A 23,437-nucleotide genomic window follows, 5' to 3' on the forward strand; every position below is an offset into this window, starting at 1 on the left:
AAGCCCAAAATCACTGGACTTAATAATTGCAGACCCATCCATCTCATGTCTGTGGTCATGAAGTCATTTGAGTGACTGGTCCTGGCCTACCTGAAGGACATCACTGGACCCTTGCTGAATCCTCTTCAGTTTGTCTACAGAGAAAACAGGTCTGTGGACGATGCAGTCGACATGGGACTGCATTACATCCTGCAGCACCTCGAAAGACCTGGGAATTACGTAAGGATCCTATTTGTGGACTTCAGTTCGGCCTTCAATACCATCATGCCTGACCTTCTCCCCTTCTCCCCTTTTTGGGGAAGTCATTGCCTAATGGTTAAAGAGTTTGACTCCTAACCCTAAGGTTGTGGGTTCGAGTCTCGGGCCGGCAATACCACGACTGAGGTGCCCTTGAGCAAGGCACCGAACCCCCAATGGCTGCCCACTGCTTCGGGTGTGTGTTCACGGTGTGTGTGTGTTCACTGCTGTGAGTGTGCACTTTGTATGGGTTAAATGAAAAGCACCAATTCTGAGTATGGTTCATCATACTTGGCTGTATGTCACGCCACTTTTCTCTCAGACAAACTTACACACCTCTCTGTGCCCACCCCCATCTGTCAGTGGATCACCAGCTTCCTGACAGACAGGCAGCAGCTAGTGAGGCTGGGCAAACTCACATCCAGGACTTTCACGATCAGCACTGGCGGCCCTCAGGATTGTGTTCTATCCCCATTGCTCTTCTCCCCCTTTACACGAATGACTGCACTTCAAAGGACCCCTTTGTCCAGCTCCTGAAGTTTGCAGACAACACTACAGTCATGGCCTCATCAAAGAAGAAGACGAGTCTGCTTACAGACATGAGGTTAAAGAGCTGGCTGTCTGGTGCAGTCTTAACAACCCGGAGCTTAACACACTTAAAACTGTGAAGATGATTGTGGACTTCAGAAGGATTCTTTGAATCTCAGAGTTGTTTCCATCTCGGAAATACCAGTCTGATGTTTAATAATGGGCTCAATCTGTAACTTTTCATTTTGCTTGTAAGCTCTTTTGTGAACTAGGTTTTTTTTTTGTTGAAACAACGGATGATTCCTCAGATGGTTGCTTTCTTGAACAATCAATTGTGTTAATGTTGCTCATTAGTTATGGCTACAAGCTGTCCGAAATATTAACACACCTCTGAATGTTCCATGTATATGTGCTGTGAAAGCTGTACCTTCTTCTCTTTGTTTACAGATGTGACATTTCCACACAAAGATGAATGATGTAAGACTGACATGGCCTGCAAAAATCTGTCCCGACAGCTCAAATTATATATAATAATTATAAGCTCACCATTGTGAATCGGTGTAAGGCATGGATATAGTTTTTTTTTTTTTTTTTTAAGTACTTGCTCAATAATTGATTGTTGTTCACTAAGATCTGTGATGCTCTGATAAAAAGGACTAGTTAACAATAATAATTTAGTACCAAGATGTTACAACCCTAATGATTTATGTGGGATTATTATGCTGTTAACATGGATGTGTTTAGAAAATACAGTACTAAAATATATTTTTAGTTACAATATAAAAACTCTGGAATTTTTCCTCTAATGTATTGATTTTTTCCAATGATGCATCTCTTCATCTAACCCCCAACTGTGTCAGTGGGTGCTTCTCCCTACATGTCTACATGTTCCTACTTAGTGGCACTTCTCATTAATCCTGGGCCTAATGCAGCAGCAAGAACCCTATAACATGCTAAGACACTGAGCCTAGATAGATTAGGGTCCACTCCCCACTCCCAGAGCCCGATCAATACCCAGCAGCCCCCATGCTCACAGAGGGAGAGAGACAAGACAGAGAGCCTATAGAGTTGTTAAAGGCTGACTTTGATTATTAATGGCACTCTGGGGACAGAGGATGGCCCCCAGATAAGGTGATAAAGCGAGGGTGTAGCTTTAGATAATGTATCTGAGTCTGTGGACTTCCCTATCCACGCCATCTTTCTGCACATTATTTTCCATTATACTGCTATCGATTGGCTTAGAGGTAATGGCCATTGGAATCATAACCCGAGGCATAACTACATTCCAGCGCAAGAAAAGTTGATTGGAGAAAAGGAACAGAAGCGCTGAGGAAACATTTTCTGGGCTTTGGCTTTGAAGAGGGGTTTGTATTTTTGTTTCACTAGGGACTGTAGAAAGAGTTTTTTTTTCCCCTCTCTCTCTCTCTCTCTCTCTCTCTCTCTCTCTCTCTCTCTCAACAATTGTAGCATAACTGTAGTGGCTTGAAATTGGGATTGTGGTGTCAGGATGTTAGTTTCCCTTTTTAACAGGGGATTTATTTGAAAGCATGCATACATAAGTGGCCATTTCATTTCTGAAAGTAACTCTAGCATTCAGTGAAATGCATTGGTGTGTGTAGTTTTCTTTTTGTGCTGATGTGTTTTCTATTGAAACAGGAAGTTGGGGTGGAACATATTGAAGAGCTTGGCCAATGACATTTAGTTTGCCCTAATCTCAGAGCTCATGGTGGGTCTGTCTTGAAAGGTTGATATGTTAATGTTAAAAACTATTTCTCACAAGAAAATGAATAGGACTGTTTAATTCTGGAAACCTACTGCTCTACTTGTACCTCTCTGCAACACATACAATTAGAAAGCATAGGATAATTGGGGTTGATGTTAGGCCAGATCTGATCCGGGCCAGATTATAGGTAGAGAAAAAAAAAAAATGTGATAATGATAGTGTCGCTGAAATCTCTTTCCACAGTTCATCATGCTCTCTCTTTCTCTGCAGTAGTACGAAGTACGAAGGGCACCTGTGTTGATTTACTGTCAAATCTTCCAGGATTATCTGTAATCCTGGGGCTTTAAAATCTGTTTGCTGACAGCTGTGTTCTCTAACAGAACTGCTGTTTGCTGTGCACATAGTGTCCTATATAGCAGCAAGTGTTCTTTCTTTAAGGGGCAAAAGAAGGAAAAAGCCTTTTAATTTTCCACTTGAGTGAATTTCAATTTACAGTTCTTCTCGGTTTGTATTGTGTTGTATTTGGCTATAATGCATAGCTGACTCTATATATGAGTCTTTGCCTTGGTAAATAGGCACAATATCACAGCACATACTTTGAATGTCTTCTAATGTATTCTAGTGTATCAGGGGATTTTACTTTTCAATAGCTATGTTATTTTTACCAATAGGTCCAGGGCAAATACTGTAATTGATAAAAAGGACTTTGACGGTGTTCCATTTTTTCTTTTCTTTTTTAATGCAAAAATTCTATTTGTATTTTTTAACTAATGAATTTTACACACAAATGTGTAAAGTTATTATAACAACTTTCTACATAGCCATTTATTATTATTTGTTGTTGTTGTTGTTGTTATTTATTTGTCTGTTTCTTTGATTGTTTAAAATACTATTAATTTATATTTTATTATGCTTTGATAAATATATTACATACACAGGCTACCCAGTTGTCAATATTTGGATACTTAGAATCAAAGTGATTTTATTGGATTAAGTAAATACCCCTTGAGTTAGCATAACCACAGGTGTAGTTTATGTTAATTATGAAGATGTTCCACTAGAATTTGACATTCAAAAAGTGCTCCAATATTTGTACAGCCTGTTAAATATTTAGATTGATAAATGTGTCTCTTTCTAGAAGTTAAATGCCACTTAATTTGATATTTTGTTACAGTTTGGTTTGCTTTGTTTCTAAATATTTATAGTATGATTAGTTTAATTTTAACTTTAGTATAGTCAGCGGTGGAAATAGTATGAAAATATTCTACTCAAGTAAAAGTACCATTACATTAATGAAATTTTACTTAAATACAAGTAAAAGTACCAGTCTGAAAATATACTCAAGTAAAAGTAAAAAGTAGCTTGTTTAAAATTTACTCAGAGTAACAATTACTTACAATTTAACAGTGGGAGGGAGGCAAAAATGGAACAGGCCAAGGGTGTCAAACTCAGTTTCCTGGAGGGCCACAGCCCTGCACAGTTTAGATATAACCCTAATTAAAAACATCTAATCCAGCTAATATAATCATATACAGTAAGCTTATTTGAAAACTACATGGTATGTGTGTTGGGGCAGGGTTGGAACTAAACTCTACAGGGCTGCGGCCCTCCAGGAACTGAGTTTGACATCCCTAGGCCTATAAATCTCAAACTAGTTGTTTTTAATTAAGGGAATACAACATTTGGGGTGTTACCAGGCAAATTAAATCAGTATCAACAAAAACGAAACAGCATCATTGCTCAGCGATGCAAAACTGTGCTGTGGTGGCTGTGTTTGGAATTATTTTTGTTGCGAAATAGAACAAAAACAGACAATATTGTGTCTAAAACGCAAGTCTCTAAATTAACTTCTTGTTTTTTGAACTGTTGTAAAAAAAATCTATATGAAATCATGCAGACTTTTGGAGGAAAAAACGGCACTCTTCGTGTTATATTGATTTACTATACGAAATAATATAAATATATACATTTTCTGCCCCTATATCTTCAATTTTGTGTTCATTCTAAATGCATTTTAACAGACTGAATCACACAGTGAAAGAACACATGCTTGCAAAGGGTTGATTTTGAGATTTTATAAGCTGCTAGTTTGGTCTCCCTAGGCAAACACAGCTTACACTGCATAAGAGCATAAATATGGCCAGGGCTTCACTTCATTTCCTTCAATTTCAACTTCAGCAGAATACGACCAGGTTTCGTTTCAACATTTCTCCTCACCACCAATTACTTTAGCACCAGTTCTCCTGCCCATCATTTACTTATGGGCAGTTTGCTCTACTGCCAGTTATTTACTGCAGTAGTTTCCAGGGAGCAATTTTTTTTTTTTACTAAGTAATTAATGTGTTTTAAAAATGTAGTGAAGTACAATACTTAAAAAAAATATATACTTAAGTAAAAGTAAAATAACAGATTTAAAAAAAAAAAAATTAAAAAGTAGAAGTACACAAACAAGCTACCTGATTACAGTAATGTGAGTTAATGTAATTTGTTACTTTCCACCTCTGAGTATAGTCTAATAATAATAATAATAATAATAATAATAATAATAATAATAATAATAATAAAATCACAATAGTAGAGGCTGCTCTGATTTTTAGGTCATCCTATACATTTATTTGCAATTACCCATGATGTGTTTTTCCAATTCTAGGTGGTCTACAAAAACAACGACATTCGCCTGGAACTCTCTCGCCTGGCCCGCATCGCAGACCCCAAGATGAAGCTACAAGGGGACGTGGTGTTTAAATGTGAAAATGTCCCCACCCTAGACCCTATCTCCTTTGAGACACCAGAATCCTTCCTCAGCCTGCCCAAGTGGAACACCAAGCGTGTGGGCTCCATTTCCTTTGACTTTCGCACTTCAGAGCCCAACGGACTAATCCTTTTCACTCAAGGTAAGCCCCAGGACAAGAAAGATTCTCGTAGTCAAAGGAGCAACAAAGTGGACTTCTTCGCAGTGGAACTTCTAGATGGAAATCTCTATCTTCTGCTCGACATGGGATCAGGAACGATTAAAGTCAAAGCCACGCAGAGTAAGGTCAATGATGGAGCCTGGCACCATGTGGATATCCAGAGAGATGGAAGATCAGGTGAGTAGATTCATTTTCTCCAGATTACCTTACTGCTTTTTAAAAAATTATAACGGAATAAAAATAATAATAATGATAATTGTATATATATATATATATATATATATATATATATATATATATATATATATATATATATATATATATATATATATATATATATATATATATATTAGTGATTGCACGACTACTGATTTCTGCTAGTTGATTTCTTATTTAAAAAATACTCGAGTTACTTGACTACTCATGGTTTATGCTACTGTGAATGAAAAGACATGAAATAGTTCTTATCAATAAACGCTTATTAATTCAAAGCCTAATGCAACAATTACATATGTAAATTGTCAAAACTTTATAATTATGAAATTACATATTTAAATTTTCATGTAACAGCCAGTATTTGTATCTGTATTTGTATCTGTAACAATCACAAAATTATTCGTATCTGCATCCGGATAAAACCGAATGGAACGTCGTACAGTTACTTGATAAGATCTTTTTTTCATAGTTATCACTAAACAAGTATGCCGTGTTAAACTAAAATAATTATTAATTTCTAAAAATATACATATCATGCAAGCAGAAAGATGTCATGACAAACCTTTAGTGATCATTTGAACTCAACTGAATTAATTCAATGTGCATATTAAAAAAAAACAGCAAAAACAGCTCAATTGTTATCTAGCAAACACCAAACTGTGCCAGCCTCAGCCGATTATTCAGGCATAAAGATGCAAACATGTAGGCCAAGTAGAAAATGTATCTGTATCTAAGTTGATTATTAGCCTACTCTTGAGAAAAAACTGGTTTGGTTTTTGAGAGACTGAGACGCATAACGCGGCTGTTTGATTGGTGAGCACGCTGTTCTTATTACATCTATTCATTTCATATCGTAGCCTAAGGTTTAAATCATTGCCTTTTAAATATATACAAATAATAGAACGTGTATGATGTATTATTTTATAGGTGATATTACTCTTGCCAAGCTCTGATTTCTGAGAGATGCACAAAGAGGCAGCAGCAATGCGGTGTTTGATTTGTGCTCTTTTCATTCATTAAGTTTTCAAAACATTCATTCACTTCACACTCTATTGCGTGACTTTAGAGTTCTGTGTATAATATTGCGCTGATCCCCTGGCTCAACTGTTATCTAGCAAACACCAGACTGTGCCAGCTTCAGCCGATTATTCAGCCAGAATTATTCCTTGTCCGTTATTCTTTTTTGAAGCCATTATCCGTGCCTTTCCGAATAAGGTACTCAGCTTCAGACACACCCCTAATTATTACATTATTTATTTTAATTTTACATGCAACATAGATAAAGTCATAGAAACAGCTACACGCAATATTGTTATCCTAAAATTCACGTCTTACTTGCAAACTCTGTGCATGCTCGAGTAATCGATTGTTTCCGACAGCACTGACTAGTGTTTGAAGTAGTCAATCACTCGACTACTCGACTAGTCTATGCAAGCCCTACACTACCATTCAAAAGTTTGGGATCAGGACGATTTTTAATGTTTTTTGAAGGAGTTTCTTATGCTCATCAAGGCTGCATTTATTTGATCAAAAACACAGGAAAAAAAATCATATTGTGAAATTTTATATCAATGCAAAATAAGGTTTTTCTATTTTAATATACATTAAAATCTTATTTAATCATGTGATGCAAAAGCTGAATTTTAAGCATCATTACTCCAGTCTTCAGTGTCACATGATCCTTCAGAAATCATTCTTATATGCTGATTTATTATCAGTTCTTGAAACTGGTCAGTTTTTTTAAAAGGAAATAAAAATGGCTAAAAATAGCATTTATTTAAAATAGTAAAGATTTATAACAATATGCACTATTGTTCAAAAGTTTGGGGTCAGTACATAACAATATGCACTCTTGTTCAAAAGTTTGGGGTCAGTACATTTTTATTATTTTTTTCTGGCTGATGAAAATGCAGCTTTGCATCACAGAAATAAATTATATTTTAAAAGTTAAAAGATATTTAAATAGAAACCATTATTTTATATTGTTATAACATTTTGCAAGATTTACAAGATTAAGGTTTTTTTTTTTTTTTTTTTTTTTTTTTTTGATCAAATAAATGCAGCGTTGATTAAGAGACTTCTTTAAAAAACATTGCAAGTCTCACTGATCCCAAACGGTAGTGTATATATATATACACAGGTGTAACTTATTTTGAAAAGTGAAACTTTCATATATTCTAGATTCAATACATGAATACGTGAAGTTTTTTTTTTTGATGATGATGATTAGAGCTTACAGCTCATGAAAATCAAAAATCCAGTATCTCAAAAAAAAAAAAATGATATTTATATTTGAGTATTATTAAATGACTATACCTAAAAAATAAATTCTGGGTATCTTGGATACCACAATTATGGGGAAGACTTTGCAATGCTCGAAAAGACAATTACTGACACCCTCCAAAAAAGAGGGTAAGTCACAGAATGTCATTACTGAAAGGGGTGGCTGTTCACAGAGTGCTGTATCAAAGCATATTAAATGCAACGTTGACTGGAAGGAAGAAATTGGGTAGGAAAAGGTGCACAAACAACAGGGATCACTGCAAGCTTGAAAATACTGTCAAGCAAAGGATTCAAACACTTGGGAGAGCTTCACAATGAATGAACCGAAGCTGGAGTCAATGCATCACACTCAGATGTCTTCAGGAAGAGGTCTACTAAGCCACTTCTGAAACAGAAACGTCAGAAACATCTTACCTGGGCTAAGGAGAAAAAGAATTGGGCTGTTGCTCAGGGGTCCTCTCTTCAGATAAAAGTACATTTTGCATTTCATTTGGAAATCAAGGTCTTGAGTCTGGAGGAAGACTGGAGGGCCACAGAATCCAAGCTGCTTGAAGTCCAATATTAAGTTACCAAATTCAGTGACGATTCATCTTCCCGTGATGTCTGCTGGTTTTGGTCCATTTTGTTTTATCAAGTCCAAAGTCAGTGCAGCCGTCTGCCAGGAGATTTTGGAGGACTTTATGCTTCCATCTGCTGGCAAGCTTTATGGAGATGCTGATTTCCTTTTCCAGCAGGACACGCTGTTTTCATGCAAATCAAAGCGTTAATACATATAGAAAATGTATCCTTTTGTCGTGGCTGACACACAATAGAGTACGCAGTTTGCATTCAGTGGATGTTCTCCAAAAAGGCACTACGGTGATGCGGAGAGACACAGAGAAGATGAATTGTCGAATAAAGTTGTTATTTTTGTTTTCTTTGTGTACAAAAGGTATTCTCGTCGCTTCATAAAATTCAGATTGAACCACTGATGGCAGATGGACTATTCTGACAATGTCTTTCATACTTTTCTGGACCTTGACAGTGCAATTTACTTGGCAGTCAATGGGACAGTCACAAGCTTCGGTTTTCATCCAAAATATCTTAAATTGTGTTCTGAAGACGAACAAAGCTTTTACGGGTTTGGAATGACATGGGGATAAGTGATTAATGAAAATTTTTTTTTTTGGGGGGTGGTGGAGTAACCATTGAATGGCACAATATAGCCCCTTTCACACTGCACGTCGGACCCGGCAAATTGCTGGAACATTGCCCGGTCGACTTCTGTGTGAAATCAAACACGTCCCGGGATTGATTCCGGGATTGAACCCGGGTCGGGGACCTAGTAACATTGCTGGGTTCAGTCCCGGAACGAGCGCTGTGTGAACAACAGGCAGAACTAATGCCGTGTCGTAGTGATGACACGCGTTATCGCGCAACTCTTTTACCAGGTGTTTTGAAGGCAGATCAACGTTCGCAACGAAAAAAAAAATGTGCAAACTGTAACGAAGCAGAGATCAGTTAGTTCCTTACTTTCCGCGGTGAAGCTGAGATCGTTCGCCAGCTTAAGTGAAAGTTAACGTGCCTAATGTTTTCGACTCGATATCACGTGTCTTTACGGGACCTTTACGGGTTGTGTGTGAACGCATGCACATATTCTGGGTAATCACTGGCAGTGTGAAAGGGCAAAATCTAGCGACCCGGGTACAAATGCTGGGACACATTACCTGTGTATTTGCCGGAATCGCTGTGTGAAAGGGTTTATGTAAGTTTTCGCCACTAGAGGGCCTGTATTCAAAAGAAACAAAGGCATAGTTTGATGACGCTGTGACTGGGTGTGGAATCATGGGAGATGTTGTCTTCATTAACACAGCCGATGCACTCCGATGGGACTTGGGCAGAATTCATGTTTTTGGATGAGCTAATGTATTAAAGGGTGAGGCTGAAAGCTGTCGAATTGAAACGAGGCCACTGAAGCAATTGCTAATGAGAGACAAGTGTGACAGATGGCTCGAAAGCAGCTGAGTTTTTATTATGCCACAGTTGACAGTTTCTGCTCCTTCTGGTCATGCTTATGTGGGGTAAAGCAGCGCTGTTTTGTCATACTAGATACATTTAAAAGTTCTGTTATAATGCTACTCTGTGGGACGTCATCTGTCTAATAAAACGCATAACATATTAATGCGTCTTTGGTGTTTCCGTGTTTTCTACAAAACAAAACCGGAAATTGAGGGCGCATGACATCATTGGCAGGCGACGCAATGACCAGGGACGAGACACTATTTAAAATTGCTATTTCTCTGGATTTAAACATTCTTCGAAACATTTGGGATAATGTAAGTACACAAGTCAACAAAATATATAACACTGTTCTAATGATTTCTGGATATTTTAATAAAAAAAATCTTACATATTTTGCCTTTAATTGTGGAACTGTTAAAAGTGTCTCTTTTGGCATCAGAGTGTCAAATCTGAAAGGGTGTTGGGGTAACTTTTGCAAAGCTTTAAAAAGACATCTAAATTGCCAACAAATTGTCAGTAAAAAGAAGCTGTTAAATGTAGCACTTCTATCCACAAAAATAATCTATTCTCAATTGTAACTTAATGGCATCATTTCTTTCTAAACTTCTCTGTATTAAGCACTGTTATTAGGGTTTATTCTAAACCATTTTCACAGCAGACGACAAAGTGCATATTCAAAGACTTCAATAAAAAGACATCTAGCATAATAAATGTATGGATTTTTTTTTTCTTCTTTTTTTTGAGCACAGGAGAAACTGAGCTTTCATCGTTGTTTTGTCACAAACTTCATATCTGAAAACGAACCCTTTTCCACATTAAAGTCACAAGAGGGTGGCTCTTATTTTATGCCTCTGGTCATGTTATACAGAGCAATCCAAAATTCAGAGGCAACACTTAAGTCTGACATTTCTTTAATTTAAACCTGGAAATGAACAGAAAGCTTTTGGGTCAACATCAACAAAAAAAAAAAAGCTGCATCTGACATGGTATCTGTGTTTATTTAATATTATAAATATATAATACATAAATATATAATAAATCAAATTTCATTTTAATCATAACAGTGATAATAGGGTTTAGTTTTGGTGAACAGGTTATATATCTATTCAGGAATGATGACTGGCTCAGTGTCTGATTAATAGCCTTCATTTAAGTCCCTAGAAACTTGTATTTCTCAGCAATAAAGGGCAGAGAAAGGTATATAGACATGTGGGTGTTGAGAGACCAAGAATACTTGCATAATAAAGACCAGTAGAAGAACTCGAAGTGTCCCCTCAATCTGCCAGTGCCTCCACACTGAACTCTATTGATGTTTCTATTCTGAAACTCCTGCCTGTCTCTATCTGTTAGTACATCATTGTGTCAGAACACACACACACACACACACACACACACACACACACACAAATGCACATCTCTATATTATATATCTCTATAGTTATCTCTATATATGCAATGTTTTTTTTCTTGGTTTTGCTTGGTTAGCAGCATCCTGTTGTCAAATAGTTTTATAATGACCAATTTTATAAAGACTGTGTATGACATTGTTGTCTTCTTTTGGCTGAGCTTATTTAGTCATTCCTGACACTTTGTTTTTGTTTTGAACAGGCATCATCTCTGTGAACAGCCGTCGGACTCCATTCATAGCCAGTGGAGAGAATGAGATTCTAGACCTGGAGGGTGACCTATATCTCGGAGGTCTGCCAGATAACCGTGTTGGCCTGGTTCTTCCCACTGACCTGTGGACTGCTATGCTGAACTATGGCTATGTGGGGTGCATCCGTGATCTCTTCATAGACGGACGCAGTAAAGACATTCGCCAGATCGCAGAGGCGCAGAACGGAGTCGGAATCAAGCCGTCCTGCAGCAAAGTAACAGGCAAACAGTGTGACAGCAACCCCTGCAAAAACAACGGCATCTGTAAAGAGGGCTGGAATCGCTTCATCTGTGACTGCACCGGGACCGGATACTGGGATCGAACCTGTGAGAGAGGTAAGTGATGCCATTAGCTATGTTTCTATCACCCTGTTTTTATGCACATTTTGAAGTATTGCATCAGAAATCAGGGATAGAAATGCCAGATTCTAAATAAAATGTTTTTAAAAAAAAGTTTTTATGCTTGCTTGAGGTGGATTTAATGCGAATAATGGGAGATGGAAATGCATTTGTTAAGTTAAATAAGTTAAATTAACAACTTTGTATGGAAACCCGACTGTTGTTAGTCTTGCGTAGCCTGACTTTCTGTCTGTTTTTTGTCTGTGAATGGTCCAAGGTTTAATATAAGGTAACTTAATAATAAAATATCTGATCTCACACAATATGACATCTTCTAGCAAGATGCAGGAATTCATTCAACACAGTCTTCACAGTGCATTATAGGTATTCTCTAGCCATGTGTACCGTTTGTACAGTCATTATTGCGGCGCATGATGGGCCTGAATTAATAATGTCCACTATGGTTTCAGACACTGCCAAAATGTCTGTCCCACTGGGTGCAATTTCAGACAAAGACTCTGATTAATGACTTAACTGTTGGAGGTTATATTTGAATATATGGAAACATTCTTTGTATGATATGTATTTACTTCTTTATATCATAAAAACTGCTCTGTATGCAGTGACCCAAAAACTTTTTTTTTTTTTTTTTTTTAATGCAGGCAACAAAAATGTATGAATGTCTTAATGTATTATTGCAAAATATACAACGGTGTATTTATTTGAAAATAAATAGCACAAAAACACTTTTCAAGCAATATTCTTGTTAACAAATTGTTGAATTTGTCAACCACATTACGGACAAACTGTATGTCAAGTCAGGTCACATATGTTATATAGGGCTTCATACAATGCAGATTATTTAAAAGCTGCTACACGTTAATAAAACAATGAAAGAAAAATGTTAATGTGGTAAAATTAATAAATTATGATGCCACTACAAATTCTGATTAAGTGCTACACTTTAAGTAACACATGTCTTTAATGTATTTAACACTAATAAGAAGTGTTATTTGTTATTTATTTGTCAGCTTGAATTAAACAAACAAACAAACAAACAAACAAACAAAACTTTTGTATTTTTTTGTATTTTGTATATTGTATCCAACATTGTTAATGGTCAGTTTATAAACTTCTACATTACACAATAGGTAATTGTTAATCAAATTTAGAAAAGAAAAATACTAAAATAAAAAAGTTATTTTACAATAACATGTAAAATCTATATACAGTTACAGCCAAGTATGTAATTTTATTGTAATCTTTATTATTATTATTATTATTATTATTATTATTATTAAATCCAGTCAGACACACCCAAACACCCATAATTCACACCTCATAAATCTTGCTTGCCACTATATTTGCCATCTACTATCTCTCTAGAATGGTGGTTATTGTAGTGTTATAGAGAGTCAAATTGTCAGTATTGTTTCATTTTTCAAGAAGAGAGTTGTCTAAAAGCAAAGCACACTGTTAAACCTGTAAGATCTTAGAACAAATGAGGATTAAGGCTCAGTCTTACTGAAAACAGCTTCTTCAAAACAACAAGCTTTTGGATTTTATATCAGAAATGACAGCCTAGAAAATCCAGGAGCCTTTGGATGTACAGACACTGAGTGGACAGCAGTTTCTGCTTTACAGCTGTGGAGGCGATTTTATAGTTCTTGTGTAACATTTCTTGGGAGGTTTAATAGGATTTCTCTTTCACTTCTAGTGACTGTCTGTCTGCGCTGTTCGCTCAGGAGGATCCGAAAGTTAAATTGAACAAGGCTTGGAGCAAGAAAATGTTCCTAGGTGTTCAGAATTAGGAGCAAGCTCACATTAAGTTTTTATGACAGTTTGTAGATAGCTGCTCCTCAGGCTATTGGGGGATGCAATCTTTACGCAGCATGGGTGGATTGCCTTTTTTTATTCTACCAGGATTTTTCAAGGTTTAGCAGATGGTTCAGGGTCTGTTGTGGAAACAACAGACTTGTAAAAAATTCTGAACTTGAGGTAATATTAAAAAATAAAAATACATTCACAGGAGTAATGTATGTAAAAGGTTAGCATCTATAGTAGTCTTTTGTTTTGTTTTGTTTTGTTTTAGTTCTGTAGATGTTCAGAAAATAACCACTTCACATTTTCACACCCACACTAGTTTAAGTTGTCCACTAACAATGATCAACACTGTACGTCATTGAAGAATTATGTAATTGTCATTATTCTGAAACTCCATGTGCACCACCATGTATAATGTTCATTATGTTTTAAAATCCTGTGGTTTTGGAATAAAATCACTAATGTCTTTTTCTTGCTAATTCTAATTTCATAGCTAGAATTGTATTTATTCTAAATACACAAAACTAAATATTACTCCTCCTCTCTAAATCTGTAAATCTTAAAAGTTAAAATTTAATAATAATATTTTTTTTAATTTGACAAACTATAACTAAGTTATATTTAGCACAATTTATGATTATTTCATGATTAGTTCAGATTATCATTTTAAAAATGTAAATGTTAATATGTTAATATTTTTAGGATGATGGAGATTTAAGTAAAGTTCTTGACAATGGTAAAACAGTGCAATATTTAAAAAATGTGAAACATAGCAATAAACTAGAAAGCCATGATCTAAACATTGAAAAACAAACTAACTAGGGGTGTCTCTGATTTACAAAGTCAAATCTGAATTTTCTAAGCTTGATAGTCGAATAATAGTTGAATAATATGTTGGGGCGGAGGGCAAAATACGTTACTAAGAGTCAAGTCAGACATTCGACAGTCATAATTACTGACTTAACACACAGGGAAAATGTGTAACGGACACCTCGCAAAAATAATGTTTTATGTTTTGATTAAAAGATAGTTAAAGCTAAATGTCAGCGAAACCCTAAGAATTTTAATTTTACAATAGTGCTGTCATTATAACGTTATGTATATGACAGTAGTTATTAATGTTCTGCATTTCTGTTTTGAGCTGCATGCTCTGTAGATGACCAGTAATGAAGCATATGATAGCAGGTTTTTAATCATTGGGATTTAACTCATCATTTATCTCATATAGACTACGCTTCATTATTTATACAACATAACATTAATATTACAACTTATAGGCTATCTGCACAAAATGTCCTGATTGCACATGAATGTGTTTGTATGGTGCCCGGGAGGTGATATGTTCATTTCACTTAGTTTTGTCGTGGCCATGACAAATCTCGTGGGAAAGTGATAATAACACATCCTTATGTTGTGGCCTTTAGATACTTTGTTGAGGGAACAACATTGATTTCTCGTGGCCACGACTTTTATGTTGAGGGAACAACATATTTTTCTTGTGGCCAAGAGTTTAATGCGTAAACAAACCTGCATTACCATAGCAACACGGGATTATCAGATATGTATAAAACATTTTATTAACATTTAATATTTGTATATTATTATTATTATTACATTAACTTATTAGACCTATATTTTTATTTTTATTGTTATATATGCTTATTTCCCCTTTCAGTTTGTGTATTGCTTTACCTGGTTAACGTTTTGTATAATTATGCTAGTATTTGCTAGCCTACCATATATTTTGCAAATAAAGCCTGACAATTATGCTAATAAAGCTTTGAATTTATGATTGTATTTATGCTCATGTGTGATGATAAATGAGTATGTTGTGTTTTCATTTACAAATGAAATTACGTGAATGATTAATTCCTCAACAAAACACTACAGTATTTGTAATTACAGTCTATTAATTAGCCGAAATAGAATTAAATGTTAAACGTATATGTTAAATATAAACTGCATTCCAGCAAAAATTCCAATCAGCATAATCAAAGCTTTTTTGGCATGTTGAGCATTTACAGTAGGCTATTATTTACAAAATTATTCATAACGTTCAGTAAAGAGATCGAAATGAAGGGGAAAATTGAATATAAATGAAAATAAAAATATAACCAATAATAATAGGCTGGTAATAATAATAATAATAAAAATATACAAATATTATGGGGAAAAGAGAATCAGTTAATGGACTTACAAGACTGTAGGATGGATAAAAATGTTTTCTTGTTTGTCGTGGCCACAACAAAACTAAGTGAACCGAACATGTCACCTCCCGAGCACCATATGTCTGCGCTGCTAGGAAAGAACTCCTTTTGTGGACGCGTTCTTCACGCAACAACTTGCAGAAGCATGACAACTAAACTCTAAAAATTTACATTTTATCATAATAGTGTTCTCATTATAATGTTATGTATATGACAGTCCCAGTCATAGTTATTAATATTCTGCATTGTTATTTGTACTGCTCGAGCTGGGCGCTGAAGAAATAATCACCCTAGTACTACAATGAAACGCATTATTGCAGTGCAACTCAACCAAATGTATCTTATACGAGATAAATAATACACAATATATATATGTATATATAAACCGGCTGAAATGTTTTGAAATCACTTTTACCCTACCTGATTGAAAAAAATCCAGTCTTTCACTCTGCCTGTGTCAGTTTGAGTCTTGTTAAAGATTTAAATCCCTGCCGTCAAGATGCTCCTCTGTCGGTCACATATTATGGAAAGTGAAACTTAACATCTATAGGGGTGGGTGGATTTATTCACGCACCTTAAAATATTTATTTAAAGTTTCTTTCTTTTCAGACTCTTCTTTACGGCATTATCTTAATATAACATTGGGAGAAAACCAGTAGTTCTATGTGAAATCAGACAATAAAGCAACCATAATAACAAAAATGCAAAAACACAACAGTGATATTGTTAGTAGAATCGACCCCAACATATGTAGTCAAATAAGGCTCCTCCTATCGAAGCATCGAATCCTTGACTATTTGGAGTCACCTTTAAAACAAACAAACAAAAAAACCCGGTATATGTCAACCACTAACCAGTAAGTTGTTGCTAATATTGTAACTCACATGACTAAAAAAAATGCAAAGAGGAAGAATCAGTGAATAACTGCTGAAATTCTGGTCTGTTGTACACTATACTTACAGCTTCAGAAGATTTAGAATTCTTCAAAATAAAAAATAAAAAATGAATATTTAAATTACAGCATACTGGGTTGGCTAATTGAAATTTGATTAAAATGAAAGGCTTTTACAGAAATTCACAGGAATCTAAAGCAGTAGTGGTGGGTGGTGCATTAAAAATGCATTGCAATAATGAAGCACAGAAGCGTCAGTTTCTAAATGTAAAGAAGGATCTCTTGGGCAGTGGTTTGCTGCAGAGGGAGAGCACGCTGTCTCATCCTGTTAACCTTGCCTGAGTCCTGAAGAGCACTCTATTTTTGAAGCACTCTGTGTGTGTATGTGTGTGTGTGTGTGTGTGTGTGTGTGTGTGTGTGTGTGTGTGTGTGTGTGTGTGTGTGTGTGTGTGTGTGTGTGTGTGTGTGTGTGTGTTTGTGTGTTCGTGTGTGTAGGTAGATTTGTTAACAAGCCTCTTGTGCTGCTGTCTCCGCCATTCCACCTGCAGTCAAGAACACACAGTCACATGTTACTGCCAAACCCCCACCCGTCTCCTCTCTGACCACCGCAGCCTCTCTTGTTCAAGGGCCCTGTAGTATTACTTTTGAGGTTCCAAGTTCATTTGCTGTGGGCTTATATAGTGTTTGGCTACAGTATGTTGATAGCGTGGCTTTATGAAGGGTCATGTCTCAGATTTACATGGTACTCATAGACCAGTTTTTGAAGCCACAAGACCTGACTGAATTGACACACTCCATTAAATCAAAATTAAATTTTTTGGGCTTTAGTCCATATAAAGACATTCTGACTTTTCTTAGTAGAAAGTTTACAGAGACCAAAAAGTATAGTATAAAATATGATTTTCTATATTCCTTTCTAATAACATTTTGTTTATAATATATATCATTACACACAGCTGTGATGTAAACAGAAATACACCAACACAAGACAGAAAACTGTTACACACACACACACACTCTCATACAGAAATTATCTTGTGATTATTCATTGTACCCCAGAGCTGTATTCATAAAATAGTCAGAGTGGGATCAGGGTATACTTGTTCTGAAAAGAGTAGACAAGTTATGTAACATTGAATTGAAAATGTGCGGAAATATGCATTTAAATGTAAATTGTTTTCATGTAAATTCATAGAAAAAGAGTCTGCAAAAATGTTGTAGTGTGGTTTTGTTTGTCAGCGTGTAAAAACAGGTAATGAACATATTGTGACTTGGCCTATAGCAGGTAGCACAGACTGAGCAGTGGTGTTCATTACGTAAGTTAAAATCTGGAACTGGATTCATAAAAAAAGTAAAATAAAATAAAAATAAAAAACGTATGAATGAAAAAAATATGTATATTCTAATCTTTTTGCTAAAGATTGTTCTCAAGACAAAATTTGAGAAGAATTCCAGTTCAATGTATTGGGTTGTTTTGAATATTAGGCTTTATGACATAGCATATAATACCTGTTAGTATTTGTGCACTAGGGATGTGTATGAGTATTATAAAGTGACACCAGTGATAGATTATCTGGCCTCTGGCTCACAATATTTCCTGATGCCATTCTCAAAATATTTTCTAATTTCTCTATTGAGTGTTTGCGTAATAAAGAAAAGCCCACATATATAGAGAAATAGGTTTTGCTTTTGCACTTTAAAGAGTCCACTTTTTGTGACTTGCAACATTATATATGAGATAAGCTATTTCCATTCCGAGGGGAGAAAATAGGCATCCTAGATAGGCAAAACTGAAAATGTAATATATCTTCAAATTGATTTAACATTAGCATATACTGTAGAGTGTTGTTTTCTAAACAAATTTCGGGAGGAGCATGCACAGATAATTAACACAGCCAGTTCATCATTAGTGATTACACAATTAATCCAATCAGCACAAGAGAAAACTCCTATAAATAACCAAGTACGTCCTACCTTCGTTATCACTAGACTTTCAGAATCAGAATCAGAATGAGCTTTATTGCCAGGTATGTTTACACATACAAGGAATTTGTTTTTGTGACAGAAGCTTCCGCAGTGCAACAGAATGACAGCGACAGAACAAAAGCACAAATAATAAAATAATAAAAAATAGAACAAGTAAGTAAGGAATAACAATATACAAATTGACAATTGTATGTGCAGGTATATTACAATAGACAGTTTTGTATGTACAGGTATATTATGTGCAAATTTAAAGTGTAGACTAAGTATGTGTGTTAGATAAATAAGTGTATGAGTGTATAAATAGTGTTGTGTGTTACACAGTTATTGTCAAGTGTTCATGAGATGGATTGCCTGAGGGAAGAAACTGTTTCTGTGCCTGGCCGTTCTGGTGATCAGAGCTCTGTAGAGTTGACCAGATGGCAACAGTTCAAAGAGGAAGTGATTTTGCCAGCGATTTTGCTCACTCTGTATGAGTACAGTTCTTGGAGAGAAGGGAGGGTTGTACCAATGATTCGCTCAGCAGTCGGGACTATCCTTTGTAGTCTTCTGAGGTCAAATTCAGTAGCTAAACTGAACCAGACAGTTATTGAAGTGCAGAGGACGGATTCAGTGATGGCGGAGTAGAACTGTTACAGCAGCTCCTGTGGCAGGTTGAACTTCCTCAGCTGGCGAAGGAAGTACAGCCTCTGCTGGGCCTTTTTCAAAATGTCAATGTGAGTGTCCCACTTTATGTCCTGAGAGATTGTGTTGCCCAGGAACCTGAATGACTCCACTGCAGTCACAGTACTGTCCATGATGGTGAGTGGGGGGAGTGCAGGGGGGTTTCTCCTGAAGGCTACACAGGCTCTTCAGGACATCACAAACCCCACCCCCTTCCCATGGCCTACAGCAACAGCAGCTGAAGCAAATGTGATGCTGCCTTCATTTGTAACACATGCCCACATCTCTTCCACTCCCTCATGCTACTAATAACCATTTTTTTGTTCAGTGGCTTACAGCTCTCATAGCAAATGCTAGCGTAAGGCTGCCTCCACTAGCAGTGCAGGCTGCACAGGGTCTTCAGGACTCCCTACAGCATGTGAAGCAATCGTGAAGCTGCTTCCGCCTGCAACACAGGCCATCGCATCTCAGACTTTCCTCCTGCTACTTCTTACCCCTTTTTCCTTTTCAGTGGCCTCCAGCTCCCGTAGCAGATGCTAGCATGAGCACGCCCCTGCTAGTGGCGCAGACCCATCCAAAGCCCTTTCCTTACCAACCCCCTACACTCCCCTACCCTATCCATGGCCTGCAGCCCCACCGTCCAACCCTAGCGTGAGGCTGCCTCTCTTCCCATCCTTTTCTTCCACTCCTGCTCCCAGAGCCGTCTCAAGCGTGAACATGCCTCCTCTAATGGTGCAGGCCCCAGTGCCCACCATTCTCCCTCTTTTTCCCCCTCTTTCTTCCACTCCTGGAGCCATCCCAAGTGTGAGCATGCCTGTTGACAGACTGTTGACACCAGAGGCGGAACCATCACAACCCTAGTCCCTCCCTATTCATAGCTGATATTCCCATAAAACAATCAACTGAAACCTCTCCTTAAAGCGTCTCCCAATTCTGTCCTACAAGCTGTCTCCCTTAGGACCCTCCAATCTTATCTAACAGCATGGAAATTCTTTAAAGCATTTCAATCCGCTTACAACCTGCTTTTCCCCAACTTTTACTTGCTCACCATCACCTCATTCATCTCTCACTTCAACATCAACAAAAACCTACAAATCAGCTCCAGTTAAGGTTATCTAAGCGGAATCCAATTTTTTTCTCTTATACGGTTCACCCTCACGCTCACCCCATTTCACAGACCTCCCTACTCAAAGGTATCCAAAGAGCCCATCCCACCCGCCCAGACATCAGGCAACCCATAACCTTAAAAATATTGACTAAATTTATTTCCACCCTCCACTGAGGCTACCATTTCATTCACACCACCCGCACTCTTGATGCCATGTTCATCCTGGCTTTCTTCAGTTTTCCCAGATGCTCTGAGCCCACTATCACATCTAGCTTCAACCCAAACATCCACCCCACTATCTTCGCTCTAGCGGTGCTGAATGACGAAATCCCCTTTTATACCAGTAAAGGCCATTTTGTTTTCAACCTCCAATCATTCATACTATCATACCAAGCCCTCCTAGCCTTCATCCAGCTCAGGAAATTACAGTCCAAACTCCCATCCGACCTCTTTTTTACAGACGCCTCCAACCGCCCCGTCACTTGTTTCTCATTTCAAAAGCACCTGAAGTCTGTTCTGCTCCTTTTCGGTATCCCAGCTGATAACTTTTCCAGCCATTCATTCCGAATTGGTGCGGCAACCACAGTGGCACAAAAAGGTCTTTCCCAGCGGCCAATAAAAGCACTCGGTCGCTGGTCGTAAGAAGCTTTCAAGAGATACATTTGATCGGACTGCTTCCACATCAAGGAAGCCCACCGAACTCATCGGCCGACACCTTTAACGTCAGTATGTTCCCCTTCACTCAAACTTCAGACCCACCATAGCCTTACCTAATTCCCACACTGCCGCAGCAGTGCCCGCTCCTGCGGGAGCCTTACCTAATTCCCACACTGCCACAGCAGTGCCCGCTCCTGCAGGAGCCTTTTCTTTATTTCCTTACTGCCGCAGCAGTATCTGCTCCCGCAGGAGCGTTTTCTGTATTTCTCTACTGCCACAGGAGTGTCTGCTCCCGCAGGAGCCTTTTTCAGTATTTCCCTACTGCCGCAGCAGTAGCCACTAGAGAACCTCACTCCCGCGGGAGTGCCGCGGGACCCATGGGACCCAACACAACAGAGTGCAGTGCGGGAAAACTCTTGATGGGTGAGTGCAGGTGCAGGCAGGAAGAGACGTGTGTGTGCAGGATGCGAGAGAATAAAATGATTCGTGGGACTCCCACAAAATAGAAATGATCTAAACATAAAGTGTCTAAAACATATAAATTTTTATTTATCTGTTGCACAAAAGCAAAAAGAACAACAACAAATATTAACATTAAAATGATTGCAAAATAGGCATAGTTTCTATTTATAACACGTGTTTAAGGGGTTGAGCAGTGCAGCCAATCACAGACTCAGCTGTTGATATCTGGAACACAATGGCCAATCAGAGGTTATTAAGTTACAATCTTCTCACCGCAGTGCTGAAATTGCGTGCACATGAATCCTCTCATTTTAACACACGAAGTGTAGACATTGTGAAAAATTTATTGTGGATACATTTATTGTGTTGTCAGAGCTTTATGAGACTGCGATTAACTGAGATGTCAGTTTTTAGTGATAATAAAGGGAGCACGCTGCTCGCATTCTGCCATGCCAAACCATGCACGCAGCAGCCCATGCTTGCTTTTCTGTTAAAAATAACAGTGGTTTCTGCGGGAGCGGGCGGGCGTGGGAAAGAATCTTGCAGGAGCGGGACTGAAAAATCTGTTCCGTCCAGGTCTCTAGTAGCTGCTCCCACAGGAGCCTTTTCTGTATTTCTCTACTGCCGCGGCAGTGTCCGCTCTTGCAGGAGCCCCATCTCACTTTCCCACTACCACAGCAGTGTCCGCTCCCGCAGGAGCCTTTTCTGTATTTCTGTATTTTCTGTATTTCTCTAATTTAATTATATGTAAGTGTGAACTCCTGAAACATGTAAAAATAAAAATGAGAGAACACAGAGTATATTTTAGATTAAAAAGTAGGCAGAACATGACTGAAAAACTTTTCAGGCTATTCGGGCTGATTGACTGCAATATTTCTAAATGGCTTTACTACCATGATAAAATAATGGGATCGGGGAACAAAACTTAATCTACATTATTGAGCATTCTGGAGGCGACTTGGCAAGCACCATTGTAGCTTTCTTTGTTTTTACAAACAGTGTGATGTGTCGAAATTATTTTCTGTGGTAATTGACAGCAAGCAACAGATGCTGTTTTTTTATGTTTTATTTAACCCAGAATGTTCCTTTAAAAATAAATCCTGAGGTTCGCAGAAATTAATGGATCATTTAAGTTTTGAGTATTAATAATTCCAGTGCACCTAGTTTGCTGTCAATAGTTATTTTGTATTTAACCAGGAACATTCCTTTAATTTATTTAACATGACAGATATATTCACATCTTTAATTAATCACAACAGCATGCTGGGAAATTGCCTTCCTCAGGTAATATAGATATGTTTATGTAATATCAGATTAAATTTGTGCAGTTATTTATTACCCTGCTCTGATAGCAAATAAGGACATCAAATGAGTGTTATATTAATGAACAGCATACACTGAACACTACAATCTCGTAAATAATACATTTAATTAGTAGATTAGGCAATGGAAATATGCAAATTTCATCTTAACTGCTTTATTATCATTGAGAATGCATTTTAAAATTTATTATGGGACACATTAGAAAAAGTGATGCTTTTGGAATTGCTTGAAGAGGGAACTTAAAGTAAACTTTAAAAAAAAATCTAATTTTCTAAATAAAAATAGCTCTAGTCTCTCTCTCTCTTCCACACACACACACACACACACACACACACACACACACACAAAAAAACACCCATTTAAAAAAATACATAATACCATCCAACCACACCCAAATACCATAAAGACCTTCATTGTGACACT

The 23,437-nt window shown here is 37.2% G+C and overlaps 1 protein-coding gene across 26 annotated transcripts in view; it reads left to right on the top strand.

The window, feature by feature from the left end:
• Positions 1 to 23,437, top strand: part of LOC109102711 (neurexin-3b) — a 332,713-nt gene that overhangs the window by 113,168 nt on the left and 196,108 nt on the right. For all 26 annotated transcript variants that reach the window (XR_006157472.1, XR_006157473.1, XR_006157474.1 and 23 more), the window contains 2 exons: positions 5,139 to 5,577; positions 11,509 to 11,892. Coding sequence is in view for 22 of the 26 variants with exons in the window: in XM_042746642.1 (XP_042602576.1) it covers positions 5,139 to 5,577; positions 11,509 to 11,892 (823 nt within the window). In the remaining 4 variants the exon portion in view is untranslated. The remainder of the gene's footprint in view (positions 1 to 5,138; positions 5,578 to 11,508; positions 11,893 to 23,437) is intronic.

Source organism: Cyprinus carpio, chromosome B20, assembly GCF_018340385.1.
Source record: "Cyprinus carpio isolate SPL01 chromosome B20, ASM1834038v1, whole genome shotgun sequence".
Lineage (NCBI taxonomy): Eukaryota > Metazoa > Chordata > Actinopteri > Cypriniformes > Cyprinidae > Cyprinus > Cyprinus carpio.